The sequence below is a fragment of the Triturus cristatus genome, chromosome 9, assembly GCF_964204655.1.
Source record: "Triturus cristatus chromosome 9, aTriCri1.1, whole genome shotgun sequence".
NCBI classification, from domain to species: Eukaryota; Metazoa; Chordata; class Amphibia; order Caudata; family Salamandridae; genus Triturus; species Triturus cristatus.
In genome coordinates, this window is record NC_140592.1 from 580,756,440 (window position 1) to 580,775,347 (window position 18,908).

The following is an 18,908-nucleotide window of genomic DNA, read 5'->3' on the forward strand; positions in this document are numbered from 1 at the left end:
CTAGGCTAATCTGCCACTAGCGCCGGGGATCGAACCGTGATCCCCAGATTCCAGAGTCAGTCGCCCTGGCCGCGGCGCCACACCTCTTCCTGTGCAGAATACAGTGCAGCCTTGCGTTTCCCCCAGTGCTGGCATTAATTTAGCTGCCTAGCGCCAACGTAGGTCCTGCATTGAGTGGAATGATTGTTTATGTGCAGGAAGGTGTCCCTTCCTGCAAATAAACAATCGTAAATTGCGATTTGTAACTTCTATGTGTGCTGCTTTATGCAGCACACATAGAAGTTGCAACTTATTTTTAAAATTATTGTTTATGTGCAGGAAGGGACACCTTCCTGCACATAACCATTCATGCATGTCGTTTTGCTGTTTTTGTGTGTGCTGCACAATGCAGCACACATAGAAACAGCAAAAACTAGGAGAAATTTCTCCTCGTTGTGCCATGTTAAGACCAGGTTTTTCTTGGTCTTAAGTTTGCGCTGTCCTATATTTATGCCACTCTTGTAAATATGGGGCAGCGTCAAATCAATGGATGTTGAAACGCCCACCACACCACCATTGCCCACCCCTTTCCCGCTATGTGTAGCTTGAAAGGGTGCCTTATTTACAAGGCAGCATTAACATTTAGTGGCTTAACACTGCCTTTTAAATAAGGTGAAGCCCATATTGCCACAGGAACATCATAAAGAGTGAAGTTTCTGTGGCGAAAGGGGCTTGTAAATATGTCCCAATGTTACATAAGGTGAAAATTCTTCTGACCTGATTGCCGCTTCTCCCTCTGTCATTAATTGGTAGAGCTTTCATAATTAAAATGTCTATTTTGCTCTTGTTCTTATTTTTTTCCCTAATCACCCCATTAAAATCAACAAGGCTTTATTTTGGGGCTAGATTCTCTTATATAATCAACTTTATATGGCAACGGTAAATTCTCAAGGGTGAGATATTTTATTCTCCAGCTAGACAGGGACCATGGTGGTCAGGCCTTACCTGACGTCTCCTCTTACTATAAGGCCATGTGGTTGGATATTACAGTACGCAGGCGTAAGGTTGTGGGTGGACTGGACAAGTTACCTACCTTCAGTAATGCTTTTTCTGGTGGATACAATATCTGCCTGTGGATTCCTCAACTTTTGAAACCCCTGCGCCAGCATTCCGTGGAAACGTTTTTCCGAGCTCTCCCACATCCACAAGGACGTCACAATGACACGGCTCCGCTCGCGACTCTGTCTGACGTCATCGAAGCCACAAATAGACCTCGTCGGCGTGCAGATGTGAGTTCCACCCATTTTTTCCGTGCCTCCGAGGCGAACAGGTGGACCAACATCATAACTGAAGTATACACAATATACAATATAAAACATAAATACACACAGTATAAAGAATCATAGGAAAAGCAAACAAACTAGGCATTTCCTATGAATGAAACAAGACATTTAAAATACACAGGAAAACAACTATGTTAAATAATTCATAAAACCTTTGGTATACGAAGGTGGACAACGAGGAGGCGGGTGGGACAGTGATGAATTCACAGGCAGATACTGTATCCACCAGAAAAAGCATTACCGAAGGTAAGTAACTTGTTCTTCTGATGGATACACCTGTCTGTGGATTTCTCACCTTTTTTAATTGAATCCCACAGCAGTCTCACTCACGGAGGAGGGTGTCCACCAACCTATACCAAAAAATCCTGAAGCACAGAGCGTGCAAAATGGCCATCCCTCCTAACCTCAGGATCCAAGCGGTAATGCTTCGCAAAGGTGTGGAAGGAGGCCCAAGTTGCTGCCTTACAAATATCAACAACAGGAACACTTCAAGACAGAGCAGAAGAAGAAGACTTAGCTCTGGTGGAATGAGCTCTGATACCTTCAGGCGGTTCTTTCTTGGCCAAGGCGTAGCAGATCTTGATGCACAAGATGATCCACCTGGAGAGAGTCCGCTTGTCCACAGCCTTGCCTTTTATATGCCCAAAGTAGCTCACAAAGGGCTGATTGTCCAGCCTCAGATCATTGGTTCTGTACAGATAGATACTGACAGCCCCCTTAGGATCCAAGCGATGAAGTCTCTCCTCCTCCTCCTTGGAAGAGTGAGGGGGGGATAAAAGGTAGGTAAAGTAATGGATTGCCCAAGATTGAAAGGAGTAACCACCTAAGGCAGGAAAGCAGCCCTGGTCCTGAGAACCAACGTTTCTGCATGAATGGTCAAAAATGGAGGTTTGGAACTAGAGCCTGAAGCTCACTTACCCTCCTAGCCAAGGTAATAGCGATCAGAAAGACCGTTTTGCAAGAAAGAAGTCTCAATGGTGAAGAGGCTCAAAAGGAGAACCCATTAGAAATGTAAGAACAAGATCCAAATCCCACTGAGGCATAATGAAAGGAGTGGGAGGAAATGTATTAGTAAGGCCCTTAATGAACCTTATAACAATGGGGGACTTAAGCAAAGATGGCTGGTCTGGCAAACATAGAAAAGCCGACAAAGCCGACAAATATCCCTTTACTATAGACACAGCACAACCCTGCTGGGCCAAAGAAAGGGAAAACTCTAGAATGTTAGACAAACGGGCTTTCAAAGGATCAATGGACCTCTCTCAACACCATTTAACAAGTTTGGACCACCTAGAAGAATAAACAGATTTGGTGGAGTGTCTCCAGATCCAAAGAGAGAAAGAACTCAGGTTGCCCCTTCAATCTCCAGGCATGAAGGTGCAAGCTCTGGAGGTGGGGGTGTAGAACCCGCCCCTGCGACTGCGAGAGGAGGTCTGCCCTGAGAGGGAGACGGAGCGGAGGGTGCGATGAGAGGTGAAGTAGATCTGTGTACCACACCCTTCTTGGCCAATCCGGAGTGATCAATGTGACTTGGGCACGGTCTTTTCCTCAGAACTCGAGGAATCAAGGGTATGAGAGGAAACGCGTAAAGGAGCTGTGAACTCCAATCTAACTGAAACGCGTCCCCCAAAGCACCCTGCATCGGAAACTGGAGACTGCAGAATGATGGGCAGCGCAAGTTCTCATGAGTAGCAAAGAGGTCCAACCGAGGAAATCCCCACTTCTTGAAGACAAGATGGACTACCTCTGGATGAAGCCACCACTCGTGATCGGCCGAGTAATGCCGACTGAGACTGTCCGCACGTGCATTCAGCACACCGGCCAAATGATTTGCAAACACACAAATCTGACAGCCCTGAGCCCAGGACCAGAGTCGCAGAGCCTCTCTGCAGAGGCAAAACGACCCTACACCTCCCGCGGTAGTGTTGTCTGTCAGGACCTGAACTGACTAACCACGAAGGGACGGAAGGAAGGCCTTTAGTGCCAAACGAATAGCCTGCAATTCCAGAAGGTTGATATGAAGCAACCTTTCCTCTGGAGACCAAATACCTTTGACTTCCAGATCCCCCAGATGAGCACCTCACCCTAGAGTGGAGGCATCCATGATCACTGTGGCCACCGGTGGAGGAAGCTGAAAATGCTTCCCTTGAGACAAGTTGTCCTGAACACTCCACCAAGACAGATCCGCTGCAGTTTCTCTGGAGATCCTGACTGACTCCCTGAGATCCCCGTTGTGCTGATACCACTGCCTGTGGAGACACCACTGGAGCGCCCTCATGTGCCAGCATGCATGGTTGACCAACAGAATGCAGGAAGCGAACAGACCGAGCAGGCGTAGGACCTTCAGGACTGGAACAACCGCTCTATCGTGAAACAAAGGAATCATTTCCTCAATGTCAAGAATCCTCTGCGGAGCTGGAAATGCTTGACACACTGTAGTATCCAGTACTGCCCCTGTGAACAAGTTGTGCTGTGAGGGCACTAGATGAGACTTGGGTACATTTATTGAGAACCCCAAAATGTACAACAGCCGCGCTGTTACCTGCAGATGATGAAGCACCATCTCCGGCGACTTCGCTTTGAGCAGCCAGTCGTCCAAGTAAGGGAAAACAGGAATTCCTGACTTTCCTAGATGAGCTGCCACCACCGCCATCACATTTGTGAAGACTTGAGGTGCGGAAGTAAGTCCAAATGGAAGAACCGCAAACTGCTAGTGTTGGGACCCTACCGTGAAACGGAGATACTTCCGATGCTACTTCAGGATAGGGATGTGAAAATACGCATCCTGCAAATCGATTGACACCATCCAGTCTTCTTGCTGCAATGCCAAAAGAACCTGAGCTAGGGTCAATATCTTGAATTTCTCCTGCCAGAGGTAAAAATTCAAAACCCTGAGGTCTAGAATAGGCCGTAAACCTGCCGTCCTTCTTGGGGATTAGGAAATACCGGGAGTAGCATCCCTGATCCCTTTCCTGCACCGGAGCCACCTCTATTGCACCTTTTTGCAATAACATAAGAATCTCTTACTGTAGAAGCAACAAATGGTCCTCTGAACACCCGCCCTGGCGAGGAGGGTAAGGAGGAGGAAACTCCCGGAAGGGAAGGGCGTACCCATTTTCCACAAGATTTCAAACCCAAAGGTCCAATGTTATAGATTTTCAGTCTTGTAGAAAATGGGACACCTGACCCCTACAGGACCAGCATGCTCCAAGATGGGGGATCTAGGGCTGCTTTTCCAGAGACACCAGTGGCAGAGGCAGAAGAGGAAGAGGAGGGAGGAGGAGGAAGAGGAGGAGAGTTGACGGGCTGCACCCTGCAAATGACCTCTGTTTTTCTCTCTGTAAGTTTTGTACTGGGGGTTCTGCTGCTGTAACTGAGGTTGCTCACGGCCTCGAAAAGTAGACATCCTGCCAAAGCCACAATACCTTTTAAAACCAAATCTTCTAGATTGGGATTGGAGCCCTAAAGACTTAGTCGTAGCTCTTCTGTCCTTACATCTCTGCAGCGCAGAATCATCCTTTTCTCTAAAAAGCCTTGACTCATCAAAGTGAAGATCCAGGAGAGTATTCTGAACATCAGGAGAGAAACCTGAAGACCTGAGTCAGGCATGCCTTCTTGTAGCAACAGCAGAGTCCATCACTCATGCCACTGAATCAACAGTGTCCAATCCAGACTGTATAACCTGACGAGCTGCTGCCTGGGTATCCGACACAATCTCCTGAAAAGGTATGCAATCATTTTCCAGCAACTTTGGAATTAACTGCTTTGCCAAATCCATGAAAGCATGGATATATCTCCCCAACAAGCAGGTTGCATTGGTGGATTTCAAAGCCATACTTTAAGAGGAGAAAACCTTTTTAGCAGACTGTTCTAACTTCTTTGAATCTCTGTCACCAGGAGTCTGGGGAAAAGAACCTGTTGATTGCTTTGAACAAGAAGCCTGCACCACCAAGCTTTCAGGAGAAGGATGACTCGAAAGAAATGCAGGATCATTTGGAGCAGGCCTGTACCTTCTTCCTATGGACCTTGAAACCGCAGGTGCAGACAGAGGCTTTCTCCACACCTCGAAAATAGGCTCAGTTAAAGCCTCATTAAATGGCAAAAGAGGCTCAACCACAGAGGAAGGAGAATGTAAAACCTCTGTTAGAATATTCGGCCTAAAATCAGCAGTGGGAAGCTGAAGATCTAAGAGTTCAGCGGTCTTTCTAATAACCGCATGATAAGGCGCAACATCCTGCGAGGGCAAAGATTTTGGTGATGAAAGCTCTCATTCCGGGGAAGTATCCAATCTACTTGCCTCCTGAAGGCCTTCAAATTTATCTAACCCAATCTCGCCTTCCTCAGCCACATCCTGCTGATACTCCTCTTCTTCAAGAAGCCTTTGCACCTCTCTCCTAGACCTTATCTTCAGGACAGGATTCGGTGTCAACGGAGCCAAATGCGGCGCCGATGAAACAGGCACCGGCATAGAAGGTACAGCTTCCAACGCAGGCAACAGCGCTGACCAAAGCTGAGAAGAAGAGCGACCTCCAGATCGAGCGAGGGGCTGAGAGACCGGCGTTGAGAACCTCGGAGCCGGAAAGTGAAAGGACGGCGCCGTCAGCATAAGGCATGAATGGTGCCTGGGCATAATGTTGAGGAACGCCCAAATTAAATGCAAGCAGACCCACAGGGCCTGAAGGCGCACCTGTAGGGTAGGCTGCCTTGGCAAACACGCCATACATCGTGTTAAGGAACTGCGATGGATCCGTACCTGACCCAGGAAAGGATGGGAATGGAGAAGTATCCTGATCCTCACGAGGCCGTGTAAGTGCCGGTGAAGTCGGGCCTAAGACTGGAGAAGTCGCTGGTAAAGGCTCAATAGAATCCCTCGGCGCTGGCGATGAGCTCGGCCCAGACGTATCCTTCAGCGTCATTGAACGCGCCGGAGAACCTGTCGGCGTCGGAGAATGTGCCGGAGTCGCTGGAGGAGAAGGTGATGGAGAAATTACATCTCTAGGAAGATGTCTCGGAGCTGGTGAGGGCGATTTCAAAGCCCTACCCTTCGACGAATGACGCCAAGAACCACGCCTCCTCTTCTTCTTGTGCTTCTTTTACTTTGAAGCATGCGAAGTCGACAAACTCGACTTCGATCTTTTCCAACCTCTTTTCTCTTTCTTTGACTTGGCCATTAACAACTTGGCCTCACGCTCCTTCAAGGCCTTTGGGTTCATCTTCCGACAGCTGGTACAACCATCGCTGTCATGGTCCAAAGAGATGCACCACAAACAGTCATTGTGGGGGTCCGTGATCGACATATGGCCCCCGCATTCTCTGCAAGGTTTAAACCCTGACTTCTTCGACCCCATCACACTGCCACTCCAAAGGAAACAGCAGAAACAAAGTTATTATCAAAATGTTAATGCAGAGGCCCAGAAAACCGTTGCGCGTCGCCGACGCAGAAAAAAGGGAACTGATGTCAGCACGCCGACGAGATCTTTTTGTGGCTCCGATGACGTCAGAAGGAGTCGCGAGCGGAGCCGTGTCATTGTGACGTCCTCGTCGACGTGGGAGAGCTAGGAAAAAAGTTTCCGCGGAATGCTGGCGCAGGGGTAATTCAATAGGTGAGGAACCCACAGGCTGATGTATCCATCAGAAAACCTTTTACTAATACAAATGGTGCAAGTAGCTGAAAGTTCTCTTCCTGTATTTCTAAAGATGGCTAGATTGCCCAAAAGGATGAAATATAAGGTGCTAGCTGAAATAGAACATGGTATAAAGCGATTTTTTAAAGCGAGGCAGGTCCCGACTTGCCATAGATTTGAGAGGCTACAGGACTGCAAAGCCCTAGGTCTATCCGTTTCCAAATCAGTATGAAGTTTCTGGAACTCCCAAGGCTACCAAGTAGTGGGTAACTTTTATGTTAGTAATAGCTTGTTAATTTGGAAGGAAATACAACTCCACCTAGGGTCAGGGTGCCAACAGTATAGGCACAGTTTTTTTTGCAGATTTCACGATTCAGGTCAAGTAATCTTCAATAAATAAGTGAATCAACTCAGGCAATGATGAAGTAATTAATGAAAACTGAGTTGACAGGGAAAGGCAACTGGTTTAGGCTCTCAGGAAGTATTCTGATTGATCCCTGATTTTTTACCTAAATAGTTTAGAACAGGCTACAGGGTGTCGCAAACTATGGGAGAATGGGAGCATAGCTATATGTTAGGTTATAAGTCCCTTACAGTGGCGAACATTATAAGAATTGGTTTCCTCTCGAGGTGGATGGCATATTATACCCCGTTGGCAATACATAAAATGTTCCCGAATATCCAGAACCAGTATTTTAGATGTGTACGAGATGATAAAGGAGATAACTATACACTTTTTTCTTTGCCCCAAATTGTTTCAATTTTGGAAGAATGTTTTTCTAATTTTGAGTGATTGCATATAGGTTACAAATTTACCGGAAGCAATGGTAGTTTTATTTGGGGCATCTAGTGTAACTCGAAAACTAAAAAAATACGTGCAGTATTGTATCTCTGCATCATTAGCCATAGCCCGATCTCTGATATTCCAATATTGGCAGTCATTTATTGTTTCAACGGCAAAGATCTGGTTAGATACATTGAAAAGGACAAGATTCTTTGAGGAAGCTTATGCTCGGCGGGTTGACAATATTAAAAGGTATGCAGCTGTCTGGGCCCTGCTAGCTACTTTAGAAAATAATATCATATAGAGATACATATCGTTGATGTTTTTATGTAGGTGGTGGTTATATACAATTCTATACCCATATGTTTTAATGCTGAACTCTTCAATTTAAATTGTACTTTAAGCACTTTCATGATTTATTGATCTGATTGTAGTGGAATCTTATTTGTGCACGTTTAGATGCTGGATCCACATCTATCAATATCCAAGACATTGGTAGCCTAATCTATGAGTAAGCAGTGGCACCTAGGTTAGGATGTAATCTTAATGCTGGGGCTAAATATTGCTTGGATTTCTCAGGTGGTCTAGGACAGATGCACTTTACTTGTTTATAAGTGGCTTCTTTGCTATATGCACTTTGGCACCCCTGCACATCATTTGATCGTATGCTGCTATAACTTTTTTATGAATAACAGGAGAGGGAGAACTCTTATAGAGGGCTTGCTGTATAAATGTGCAATATGAAAATACTTAAAATTGGGGCTCGCTGAACAATGGTATCTGGCAGTGCTAAGACTGTTGGAGGAAGGGGAGAATATGCATTGTATTGATTTTAAAATGTCCTTAAGGGTTTTCAATTATGCACACTTGAACTTGAATGTTTTTCTTATCCTTGAATCGGCTTCATTACTTTACATTTGACTGTGTATGGTACAGTTTGGTTTATTAAACTCTAATCAGTCATGAAAGCCCTGTAGCCCCTTTTGTATGCTGCAAAACAGCTGTTTATATTGTTCCTTTTTTGACAAAATCTGGTGATATCTGCTCAATTTAAAAAAGTAGTCTTACTCTTGATCCCTGAACTATTAAAACTGGTGTTTTCGTCCCTCCTCCTTATTATCTTGGTCCGTATCTTCATGCTCCACACTCTCCAGGCCCTAGACCTACTGGTCCTGGTTTCCTTAGTAATCATCATGGCCCCATCTACTTGGTCCCGTTTCCCCTGATCCTCTCCATGGTCCATGCACTGCACGTTCTTGCCATGCTGGCCTCTACCTGGTAGACCTGCTCAAGATCATCCTAACTCTACTGGTGTCCCAGGTACTCTCGGTGGTCATGGTCCTCCTACTGGTCTCAATCCTCTGGTTCATGTTCCTCCTCTTCCACTGTTCCTCCTGGTCCTTTTCCTCACTTGACTAACTTCAGACGTCTTGGTCAAAGTTACTCTTCTCCTGTCTTTGTTCTCTTCCTATTTGTCCTTCACCTGGTGGCCTTCCTCCTGGTTCCTCGCTCACCTGGTGCATGATCACTTGTGTTTGGCCCCTTAGGTAGTCTCCTACTTGATTCAACCCACTCCTGTTGATGCCGCTCAACCCTCCTGCCTCGTGGAAAACTAAGTACCTCTTCCTTCTTGAGGTGATACTCTCCTTTGTCTCATACAGCCCCCTCATCATGCTTGTTTTCCTTGGATCATTGATTTGATTCTTCTTGCATCCACCATTGAGAGGTGTGGTGCAGCGGCCGGGGCAACTGACTTCGGAGCACAGGGTTCACGATTCGATCCCCGGCTCCGGAGGCAGCTCAGCTCAGCACCATGTGACTCTGGGCAATAGCTCACTTAATTTCCACTACGGCCCCCAGCGCCTTGAGACCCGTAAGGGTGAGTAGTTCGCACTTTACAAATACAAAATACAAATACCATTCTAACCCACAGGTCCACCGATGCTTTGCTACTTAATGGACCATGGGCTCTGTCACAAGCATTTTTTTAAATTGGCACCAGTCTCAAAGAGCCGCTTCTTGCTCCTAGGCCAGCAATTAGAACTGACACACTTCTGGCCAACTAGAGTCCCCTGCTCGAGTTGTAGTACTGTAGTACACCAGAGCAGCTGCTAATTGGAGTCAGCATAATATGGGTAAATGACAACTGTAGCAAAAAACGAATCTAGAAAGAGTTGTAAGGCATTGTTTCAATCTGTTGCTCTGCTATTAGCTAGGCTAGATACACCTGCCTCTTCATTGTAAGGAAGTGTGACATCCCTGGCATTTTATGTGCTGTTATGAATCCAATGCAGTGGCATTGCCATTTAAGATGTGCACCTTTTCCTACCCATGTACATCCCTGTGTCAACTAGTATGACTAGGATAAAAAGATCAGGTAAAATTCCCAAAGGACATATATACTAATATCTGCTCGCGTTTACTGGTCACAATTTGTGACCAGTAAATATTTGTATGTTTCGACCATTGTCATTACTAAAAGGTCCGTTCTCAAAAATCTAAATCAGATTGGATCGGAATATGACATACCTCATACATATTAATGAGGGGGTCGCAAACTGCAACCCACTACAATTTGTTCCAATCAGAGGTATTGTGGCCTGCTGGGGTAAGCAGACCACCACAGCTGTGATTGCTGTTAAATAAGTCAAATCTTGTTTTACCTATTCCCTCAGGGACCCCTTTCCATTTCCAATGGGCTATCACTACCTTTCACTAGTTGGTAAAATTGTAATGATTTGCAACGGGCTGTCAGTCCCAAAACATTAATACATACCATAAGGCATCTGTATTTGAAGCGACGCCCTAAACATGCTCCTTCCAAATTCTGAATGGGTATGGTTTCCTAAACCTATTTGGTGATTTAGTAAACTGTTACCAAGTCACTAAATGGCTTTATTACATTCAAAAAACAAATTCACTGGTTGCAAACCCTGCGATTTACCTAATCACAGGGTCTGCGACCAGTAAATGCATTTGTACACCTGACTCTAGGCTGTTAAACTGTTAGATGTGCATGTGAAAGGAAAATCATAAATATATATCAGGAGAGAATATTTTTGACTGGAAAGACTTCATATGATGGATGCACTGATTGCAAGAGATTTGCCTGAACATGATTGGAAAGAAAGCTAGAGGAGAGCATTTGAAATATGTGTAGAGTTAAAATGTTGTTGCTCTATCTCATGTCACTTTCCTTACTCCACCTTACCTCTTATACCTCACACTTTCCCTCTCTCTTTAACCCCTCTATCAGTACTTACCTAAACATTTCTAGGTACTTACCTCTCTGCCTCAACCCTCTTAACTTCACCTAGGTCTACCTCATTTCTCTATCCCACCTCTCTCTATCTCATTCAGGAACTCATCTTTCGCTATCACTTTTTGCCTACTGCTTCATCTACACACCTCAAACCAATCTCCCTACCTCAGCCCTCCCTACCTCACCCTCTCACCGTAGAGCTCTACTGTTTTTCTCTCACCTCTCTGTATCTCTCAACCATCTGCCCAAAAAATCCTTAAAATTGCACGGTTTCAAGCTTGTAAAGAGAAATGAGAGGCGCTCCCTGGGTTAGTTATTTTTGTGTTGATCTTTGACAGTGCTTAATTTGTGCTGAAGGTTGCAGGTGGTGGACACCTGCAATAAGCTTTTACGGGGTCCAGACATATCAGACTGCATGAGAGAGAAATGGGCAAAAGGAAGAAAGGAGGAGTAAGAGAAAGGCTGGGAAACAATGACAAGCGAAGAAAGCGACCACAGGATAGAACATAAAAGAGGGAGCTAAACAGACAGGGCGTGTAGTTAGAAAAGAGGTAGAAAGAGGCACACCGTAGTTTTTGGCAAAACCATCTAAGATGAGCTCATAAGGAATCTTTGGGCTTCTGAAAATATTGTTTGTAAACTATGCACAGACTCTGGTATGTATCTTTGGGGGCTAAACTTAACTTTATGCTCTTCGAATTTGTTAATAGACAGCCGCCTTAGTTATACATAGGTAGCTGGTAGGCTTCTGGCAGCAACAGAGTTAGACCGACATTCAGTATTAGCAAAGGACTGACCGCACATTGTATGGCATGGGCTAGTGTGATAGAGAACTAAAAATGGAGATGGGTTGATTGGTTGCCCTTGTGGTAGCCCAATTTCATGCTCTGTATTAAGATGTAAATATACATACCATGCTGCAGCATTTATTTTAATATTTTATTTTCAAATTAATCCATAACAGGAACAGAGATAAGGCACAGTGTAAAAGGGCTAAGGTCTGATTTAGGAACACCCTTGGTGTGGTTCTAATGCAGAGTCTGCAAAACACACTGTTTACCAAAAGCTAGTCTTACTTTGGTCTCAGCCAGGAAAATGTAAAGAGATAGATAAATAGAACTGTAATCAGGTATCAAAGAGGAAACTTTCTCTGCAGTATAAACAAATCATTTTAAAGGGCTCTTTCAAGAAAGATACTTTTTTTTTTAAGTGCTTACGAGATGGGTTTAAAATGTAAAGATCTTGTCAGTTATAATACAGATAATTTCTTATGGCACGAGACCCCATCCTCTCCAGTATCTAGTCATCATCCAAATTCTCTTCTTCTTCTTCTTCCTCCATTTCCTCCAGCTCCTCGGCTGCAGCCAGGGCCGCTTCCTGGGCAGCTTTTAAGGCCTGCTCTTCCTCCACAGTGGGGTCGGTGGATTCTGTGATCTCTGGCCCACTGGGGTACTCCATTTGAATAGGGGGTGGCAAGGGTGGGCTGTAATTGTCCGGGCTGTACTTCAGGCCCCAGCCGTAGTACACATTCTCAAATCTCCTAAGAAGGCAGAAGCGAGAAAAAGGAAAAGCAATGTTTTAACTTTTTAATGACAACCGTAATCAATAAGGCTACATATGAAGGGCACCGTTACATATACGTGAACGCTATATCACTTAGAAGGAGCTCAAACGATACCTTATAACAATTTAGCCAGGCACAGGCATTACAACACACTGCATCAAATTCAATGAGCTTCAGTAATTCAGCTGATCGTGCATCTTCATGACATAAGTTAGAGCAAAAAATCCAAAAGGCATAACTTTTTACTGCATGGTCTCTCGTCTTATACACGGAATTCAAATGCTCACCTTAAGTAATGTACGGATGTTTCAAATAAAATGCATTCATGTTTAAGAATGAAGCCACCATCATGCAGAAGCTTTATACTACCATATTTAATCTCTCTGCACCGCCTCTTTGAGATGTCATGGCTTATGCTCCAGAACGCAGGAGTAGCACATCAGTGCAGAGCATTTCTTGGATGCCAAATCTGCAAACTTGATCTGGCGTGACTGTGCTGAATGAAATGGGCGCATCCTGGAACTCCAGTATTCATCCAGCGTCATCACCTACAGGGCCAGAGTGACCATGTGGGAGGATTCCAGTAAAGGCTATGGATCTAAAATATGGGTATCTAACACAAGCCTGACGTCCTACAGTTTTGGTGGCAGAAGAACAAGTTACTTACCTTCGGTAACGCTTTTTCTGGTGGATACAGTATCTGCCTGTGGATTCATAACCTTGTGAATAACCCCTGCGCCAGCATTCCACTGAACTTTTTTCCCCAGCTCTCTACGCCGACGTGGACGACGTCATAATGCATCGGCTCCGCTCGCGACCCCGTATGACGTCACCGGAGCCATAAGAGAGCCACGTCGGCGTGAAGACGTCAGTTACACCCACTTTTTCCGTGCCCCCGAGGCACACAGGTGGACCAACGACAAATTCAAAGTATACACAGTATACAACATACAATCAAATATACATAGTACATAAACAAAAGGAAAGCTAAATAAAACAAGCATTTCCTACCAATGTACCAGAAAGCATAACAACATCTCAAACAAGACAACTTTTAAGGTATACAAAGGTGGACAACGGGGAGGCGGGTGGGCCAGTCAGGAATCCACAGTCAGATACTGTGTCCACCAGAAAAAGCGTTACCGAAGGTAAGTAACTTGTTCTTCTGATGGATACATCTGCCAGTGGATTCCTCACCTTGTGAATAGATTCCCACAGCAGTCCCCACCCCCGGAGGAGGGTGTCCACCTTCCTATACCAAAAAGTCTTGCAAGACAGAGCACGCGAAGTGGCCCTCCCTCCTCATCTCAGAGTCCAAGTAATAATGTTTCCAAAAGTATGGAGGGAGGCCCAAGTCGCGGATTTACAAATATCTGCCACAGGAACACCCCTGGCCAAAGCAGATGTAGATGATTTAGCTCTAGTTGAATTAGCCCTAATACCCTCAGGAGGAACCTTACCAGCCAGGGCATAGCAGATCTTGATGGCAAGGATGATCCATCTCGATAAAGTGCGCTTGTGCACCGCTCTTCCCTTAGAATGACCAACATAACCCACGAAGAGCTGATCGTCCAGACGAAAGTCCTTCGTTCTGTCCAAGTACAAGCTCACAGCTCTCTTTGGGTCCAGGCGATGAAGTCTTTCCTCCTCTTTGGAGGGATAAGGAGGCGGATAAAAAACAGGGAGAGTAATAGACTGCCCCAAATGAAACAGAGTAACTACTTTAGGCAGGAAAGCAGCCCTGGTCCTAAGTACCATCCTTTCAGCATGTAATGTTAGAAAAGGGGGTTTAGAACTAAGAGCTTGAAGCTCACTCACCCTCCTTGCCGAGGTTATGGCTACAAGAAAGACCGTCTTAAAGGACAAAAGCCTCAGAGGACAGCTATGAAGAGGTTCAAATGGGGACCCCATCAGAAAAGTTAAGACAAGATTAAGGTCCCACTGTGGCATTACAAAAGGAGTAGGAGGAAACTTGTTTGTAAGGCCCTTGATAAACCTTAGTACAATCGGAGATTTAAATAATGACGGTTGATCAGGAAGACATAGAAAAGCCGATAAGGCCGAAAGATAGCCCTTGACCGTGGCCACAGCACAGCCCTGCTGAGCCAAGGAAAGAGCAAACTGAAGCACATCAGAAAGATGGGCTTTTAAAGGGTCAATGGATCGCTCTCCACACCATTTAACAAACTTAGACCACCTATATGAGTAAATGGACTTGGTGGAGTGTCGCCTGGCCGATAAAATAACATCCACCACATCCGGCGGGAGAGAGAAGGAATTCAGGTTGCCCCGTTCAATCTCCAGGCATGAAGGTGTAAGCTCTGGAGGTGGGGGTGTAGAACCTGCCCCTCCGACTGCGAGAGGAGGTCTGCCCTCAGAGGGAGACTGAGCGGAGGGCACGGGGAGAGGTGGAGAAGATCTGTATACCACACCCTTCTTGGCCAATCCGGGGCGACCAAAATAACTTGGGCCCCGTCTTGGCGAATCTTCCTCAGAACCCGAGGAATCAAGGGTATGGGAGGAAACGCGTAAAGGAGTTGTGAGCCCCAACTCAACTGAAACGCGTCCTCCAACCCCCCCTGCATCGGAAACTGGAGACTGCAGAATGATGGGCAGAGCGTGTTCTCACGGGTGGCGAACAGGTCCACCCGAGGGGTTCCCCACGTCTGAAAGACGTAACGAACCACCTCCGGATGGAGCCTCCACTCGTGGTCGGCGGAGAACTGCCGACTGAGACTGTCTGCACGTACGTTCAGCACCCCGGCCAGATTTGCCATCAGACAAATCCGATGGTCCTGAGCCCAGGACCATAGACGCAGAGCCTCTCTGCAGAGACAATGCGACCCTCAATCCTCCCTGCTTGTTGACATACCACATCGCGGTAGTTTTGTCCGTCAGGGCTTGAACCGACTGACCGCGAAGGGAAGGGAGGAAGGCCTTGAGCGCCAAACGAATCGCCCGCAATTCCACAAGGTTGATGTGAAGCAACCTTTCCTCTAGAGACCAAAGACCTTTGATCTCCAGATCCCCCAGATGCGCACGCCACCCTAAAGTGGATGCATCTGTTATCACTGTGGCCACCGATGGAGGTAGATGGAAGGGCTTTCCTTGGGACAGATTGCCCTCCACGCTCCACCAAGATAGATCTGCTGCAGCTTCTCTGGATCGACTCCCCGAGATCTCTGTTGTGCTGATACCACTGCCTGCGGAGGCACCACTGGAGCACCCTCATGTGCCAGCGTGCATGGTTGACCAACAGAATGCAGGAGGCGAACAGACCGAGCAGGCGAAGGACCTTCAGAACTGGAACAACCGCTCCATAGTGGAATAAAGGGAACATCTCCTGAATGTCGAGAACTCTTGAGGTGGAGGAAATGCTCGACACACAGTAGTGTCCAGTACTGCCCCTATGAACAGGTTGCGTTGAGAGGGCACCAGGTGAGATTTGGGCACATTAATCGAAAAACCCAAGTCGTATAACAGTCGAGATGTTACCTGCAGATGATGTTGCACCATCTCTGGGGACTCTGCCTTCAGAAGCCAGTCGTCCAGGTAGGGGAAAACCGGAATCCCCGACCTCCTGAGATGGGCTGCCACCACTGCCATCACCTTCGTGAAGACTAGAGGTGCGGTAGTAAGACCAAACGGGAGGACCGCAAACTGGTAATGTTGCGACCCAACCGTAAAACGGAGATACTTCCTGTGCGACTTCAGGATTGGGACATGGAAGTACGCGTCCTGCAAGTCGAGCGACACCATCCAGTCTCCTTGCTGCAACGCTTGAAGAACCTGCGCAAGGGTCAGCATCTTGAACTTCTCCTGTTTCAGGTAAAAGTTCAAGACTCTGAGGTCCAGTATCGGACGCAATCTGCCGTCCTTCTTGGGAATCAGGAAATACCGGGAGTAGCATCCCTGACCCCTTTCCTGCTCTGGAACCACCTCTATCGCACCCTTTTGAAGCAAAGCTAGCACCTTCTTCTGCAGAAGAAGTAGATGGTCCTCTGAGCAGTAACCCTGGCAAGGAGGGTAAGGGGGAGGAAACTCCCGAAAGGGAAGGGCGTACCCAGTCTCCACGAGGTTTAAAACCCAAAGGTCGGTTGTAACAGATCTCCAACCTCGCAGAAAGTGGGACACCCGACCCCCCACAGGTCTTACATGTTCCAGGATGGGGGATCTAGGGTTGCTTCCCTGAAGCTTCATTGGGAGCAGAGGAGGTAGAAGATGAAGAGGGGTTGCGGCCAGAACCTCTCCGACCTCTTTGTCTTCCTCTATAGGACCTATAGAGGGGATTCTGCTGCTGCTGTTGCTGCTGCTACTGAGGCTGCCGGAAGGAGCGAAATGAAGACCTCCCAAAACCTCTGAACTTCTTAAGCCCAAATCCTTTAGCAGGAGCCTGCAGACCTAAAGATTTCACCATCACCCTGCTCTCTTTAAACCTCTGCAAGGCGGAATCAGCCTTTTCACCAAAAAGCCTCTGTCCGTCAAATGTCAAATCCACGAATGTGGCCTGAACGTCCGTAGAGAAGCCAGACGAACGAAGCCACGCTTGCCTCCTAGTGGCTATAGATGACCCCATTATCCTTGCCACCGAATCAGCTGTATCAAGCCCCGACTGAATCACCTGCCTTGCAGCAGCCTGAGTGTCCATGACCACTTCCATAATGGACGCCTTATCACCTTCTGGCAACTTAGGGGCTAACGATTTCATTGAGTCCATAAGAGCATATACATAGCGCCCTAGCAAGCAGGTGGCATTAGTGGACTTAAGCGCCATGCTCCCAGAAGAAAAGGTATTTTTGGCCACCTGATCCGCCTTCTTAGACTCCCTATCCGCAGGGGTCTGAGGAAAAGCCCCTGAAGCATGCTTCGAGCATGAGGTCTGTACCACCAGACTTTCTGGGGAAGGGTGTGAAGATAGAAAACCTGGATCCCCAGGTGCCACCCCATATCTTCTCGCCACCTGCCTGGAGACTGCCGGCGAAGAGAGTGGCTTACGCCAGACGTCCATAACTGGCTCCAAAATAGCCTCATTAAAGGGCAGCAAAGGCTCACTGGTCGAGGTAGGCGAATGTAACACCTCCGTCAGAAAGTTAGGTTTATACTCTGCAGAGGTAACTGCAAGTCCAGCAACTCTGCGGCCTTCTTTATCACAAGATGGTAAGGAGCCAGTTCCTGCGGTGGAGAGGACCTAGGGGAAGAATGCTCCCACTCCGGAGTCGTATCCAGGCCACTAGCCTCTTGAATCCCTTGAAATTCGTCGGAAGATGTATCCACCTCACCTTCTTCCACCTCCACTCTATAACGCTCCTCTTCTAAGACCCTCTGGGCCTCTCTCCTTGAACGGATCCGAGGAGCCGGCGTCGGCGGCGCCGTACACGGAGTCGGTGGAACCGAACGTGGAGCCGGAGGTGTCGGGGTCAGCTGCGCCGGAGTCGGCGGCGCCGGACGCGGCGCCAAAGGAGTCGGCAACGGCGTCGAGGAAGGCTCCGAAGAAGGTCGATCCAATCGAAGCCGAGATGGATCCCCAGACGGCACCGGAAACTGCCACGAAGGCGCCATCGGCAGAAAGGGCATAAACGGGGCCTGAGCATAATGGTGCGGCACTCCCAGAGTATATGACATAGGACCCACGGGACCAGTAGGTGCGCCGAATGGGAAGGCAGCCCGTTGGAAAATCCCATACATTGCATTTAAAAAATGCGTTGAATCCGCACCCGGAGTCGGGAACTGCGGATAAGGGAATAATCCCAGATCCTGCTGAGGAGTACCTGGTACCGGAGCCGCAGTGTCCTAAACAGGCGCCGCAGGATCATCCGGCTCTGGAGAAGGCTCTTTTTCTTGCTCTTGTTCGGTCTCCGAAGCCGAAGCCTCCACTGGAACCGGTGACTGTGCCGGTGACTGCGCCGGGGACTGCGCCGGGGACCGCGCCAGGGACCGTGCCGGAGTCCGCTTCGGCAAAGGAGATCCCTCTGGAGACTTAGATGGAGAAGGAGACACATCCTTACTTCGACGTCGAGGCAAAGTCGATCTCGACGCCTTGCTCTTCGAAGACCGGCGCCGAGAGGAATGCTTCCTCTTCTTATGATGTTTCTTTGACTTCGAAGAATGCGAAGTCGACGACTCCGGTCTCGATCTTTCCTTCTTCCTACCTCTCTTCTTTCAAGGTCTTGGGATTCATCCTTCTGCAGCTGGAACAATCTTCCACGTCGTGGTCAGATGAAAGGCACCACAAACAATCTTCATGGGGGTCTGTCATTGACATGTGGCCCCCACATTCCCTACAGGGTTTAAAACCGACTTCCTAGTCGAAGACATGACAATTTTCTCCAACAGTAACACACTACACGACTAC

At 47.4% G+C, this 18,908-nt stretch overlaps 1 protein-coding gene across 1 annotated transcript in view; it reads right to left on the reverse strand.

Moving 5' to 3' along the window:
* Nucleotides 1-11,917: 11,917 nt before the first annotated feature.
* LOC146798345 (radial spoke head protein 6 homolog A-like) overlaps nucleotides 11,918-18,908 on the reverse strand; it is a 199,591-nt gene continuing 192,600 nt past the window's right edge. The window contains exon 6 of the mRNA XM_085625608.1: nucleotides 11,918-12,532. Within this exon, the coding sequence (XP_085481734.1) occupies nucleotides 12,292-12,532 (241 nt within the window). The 3' untranslated portion in view covers nucleotides 11,918-12,291. The remainder of the gene's footprint in view (nucleotides 12,533-18,908) is intronic.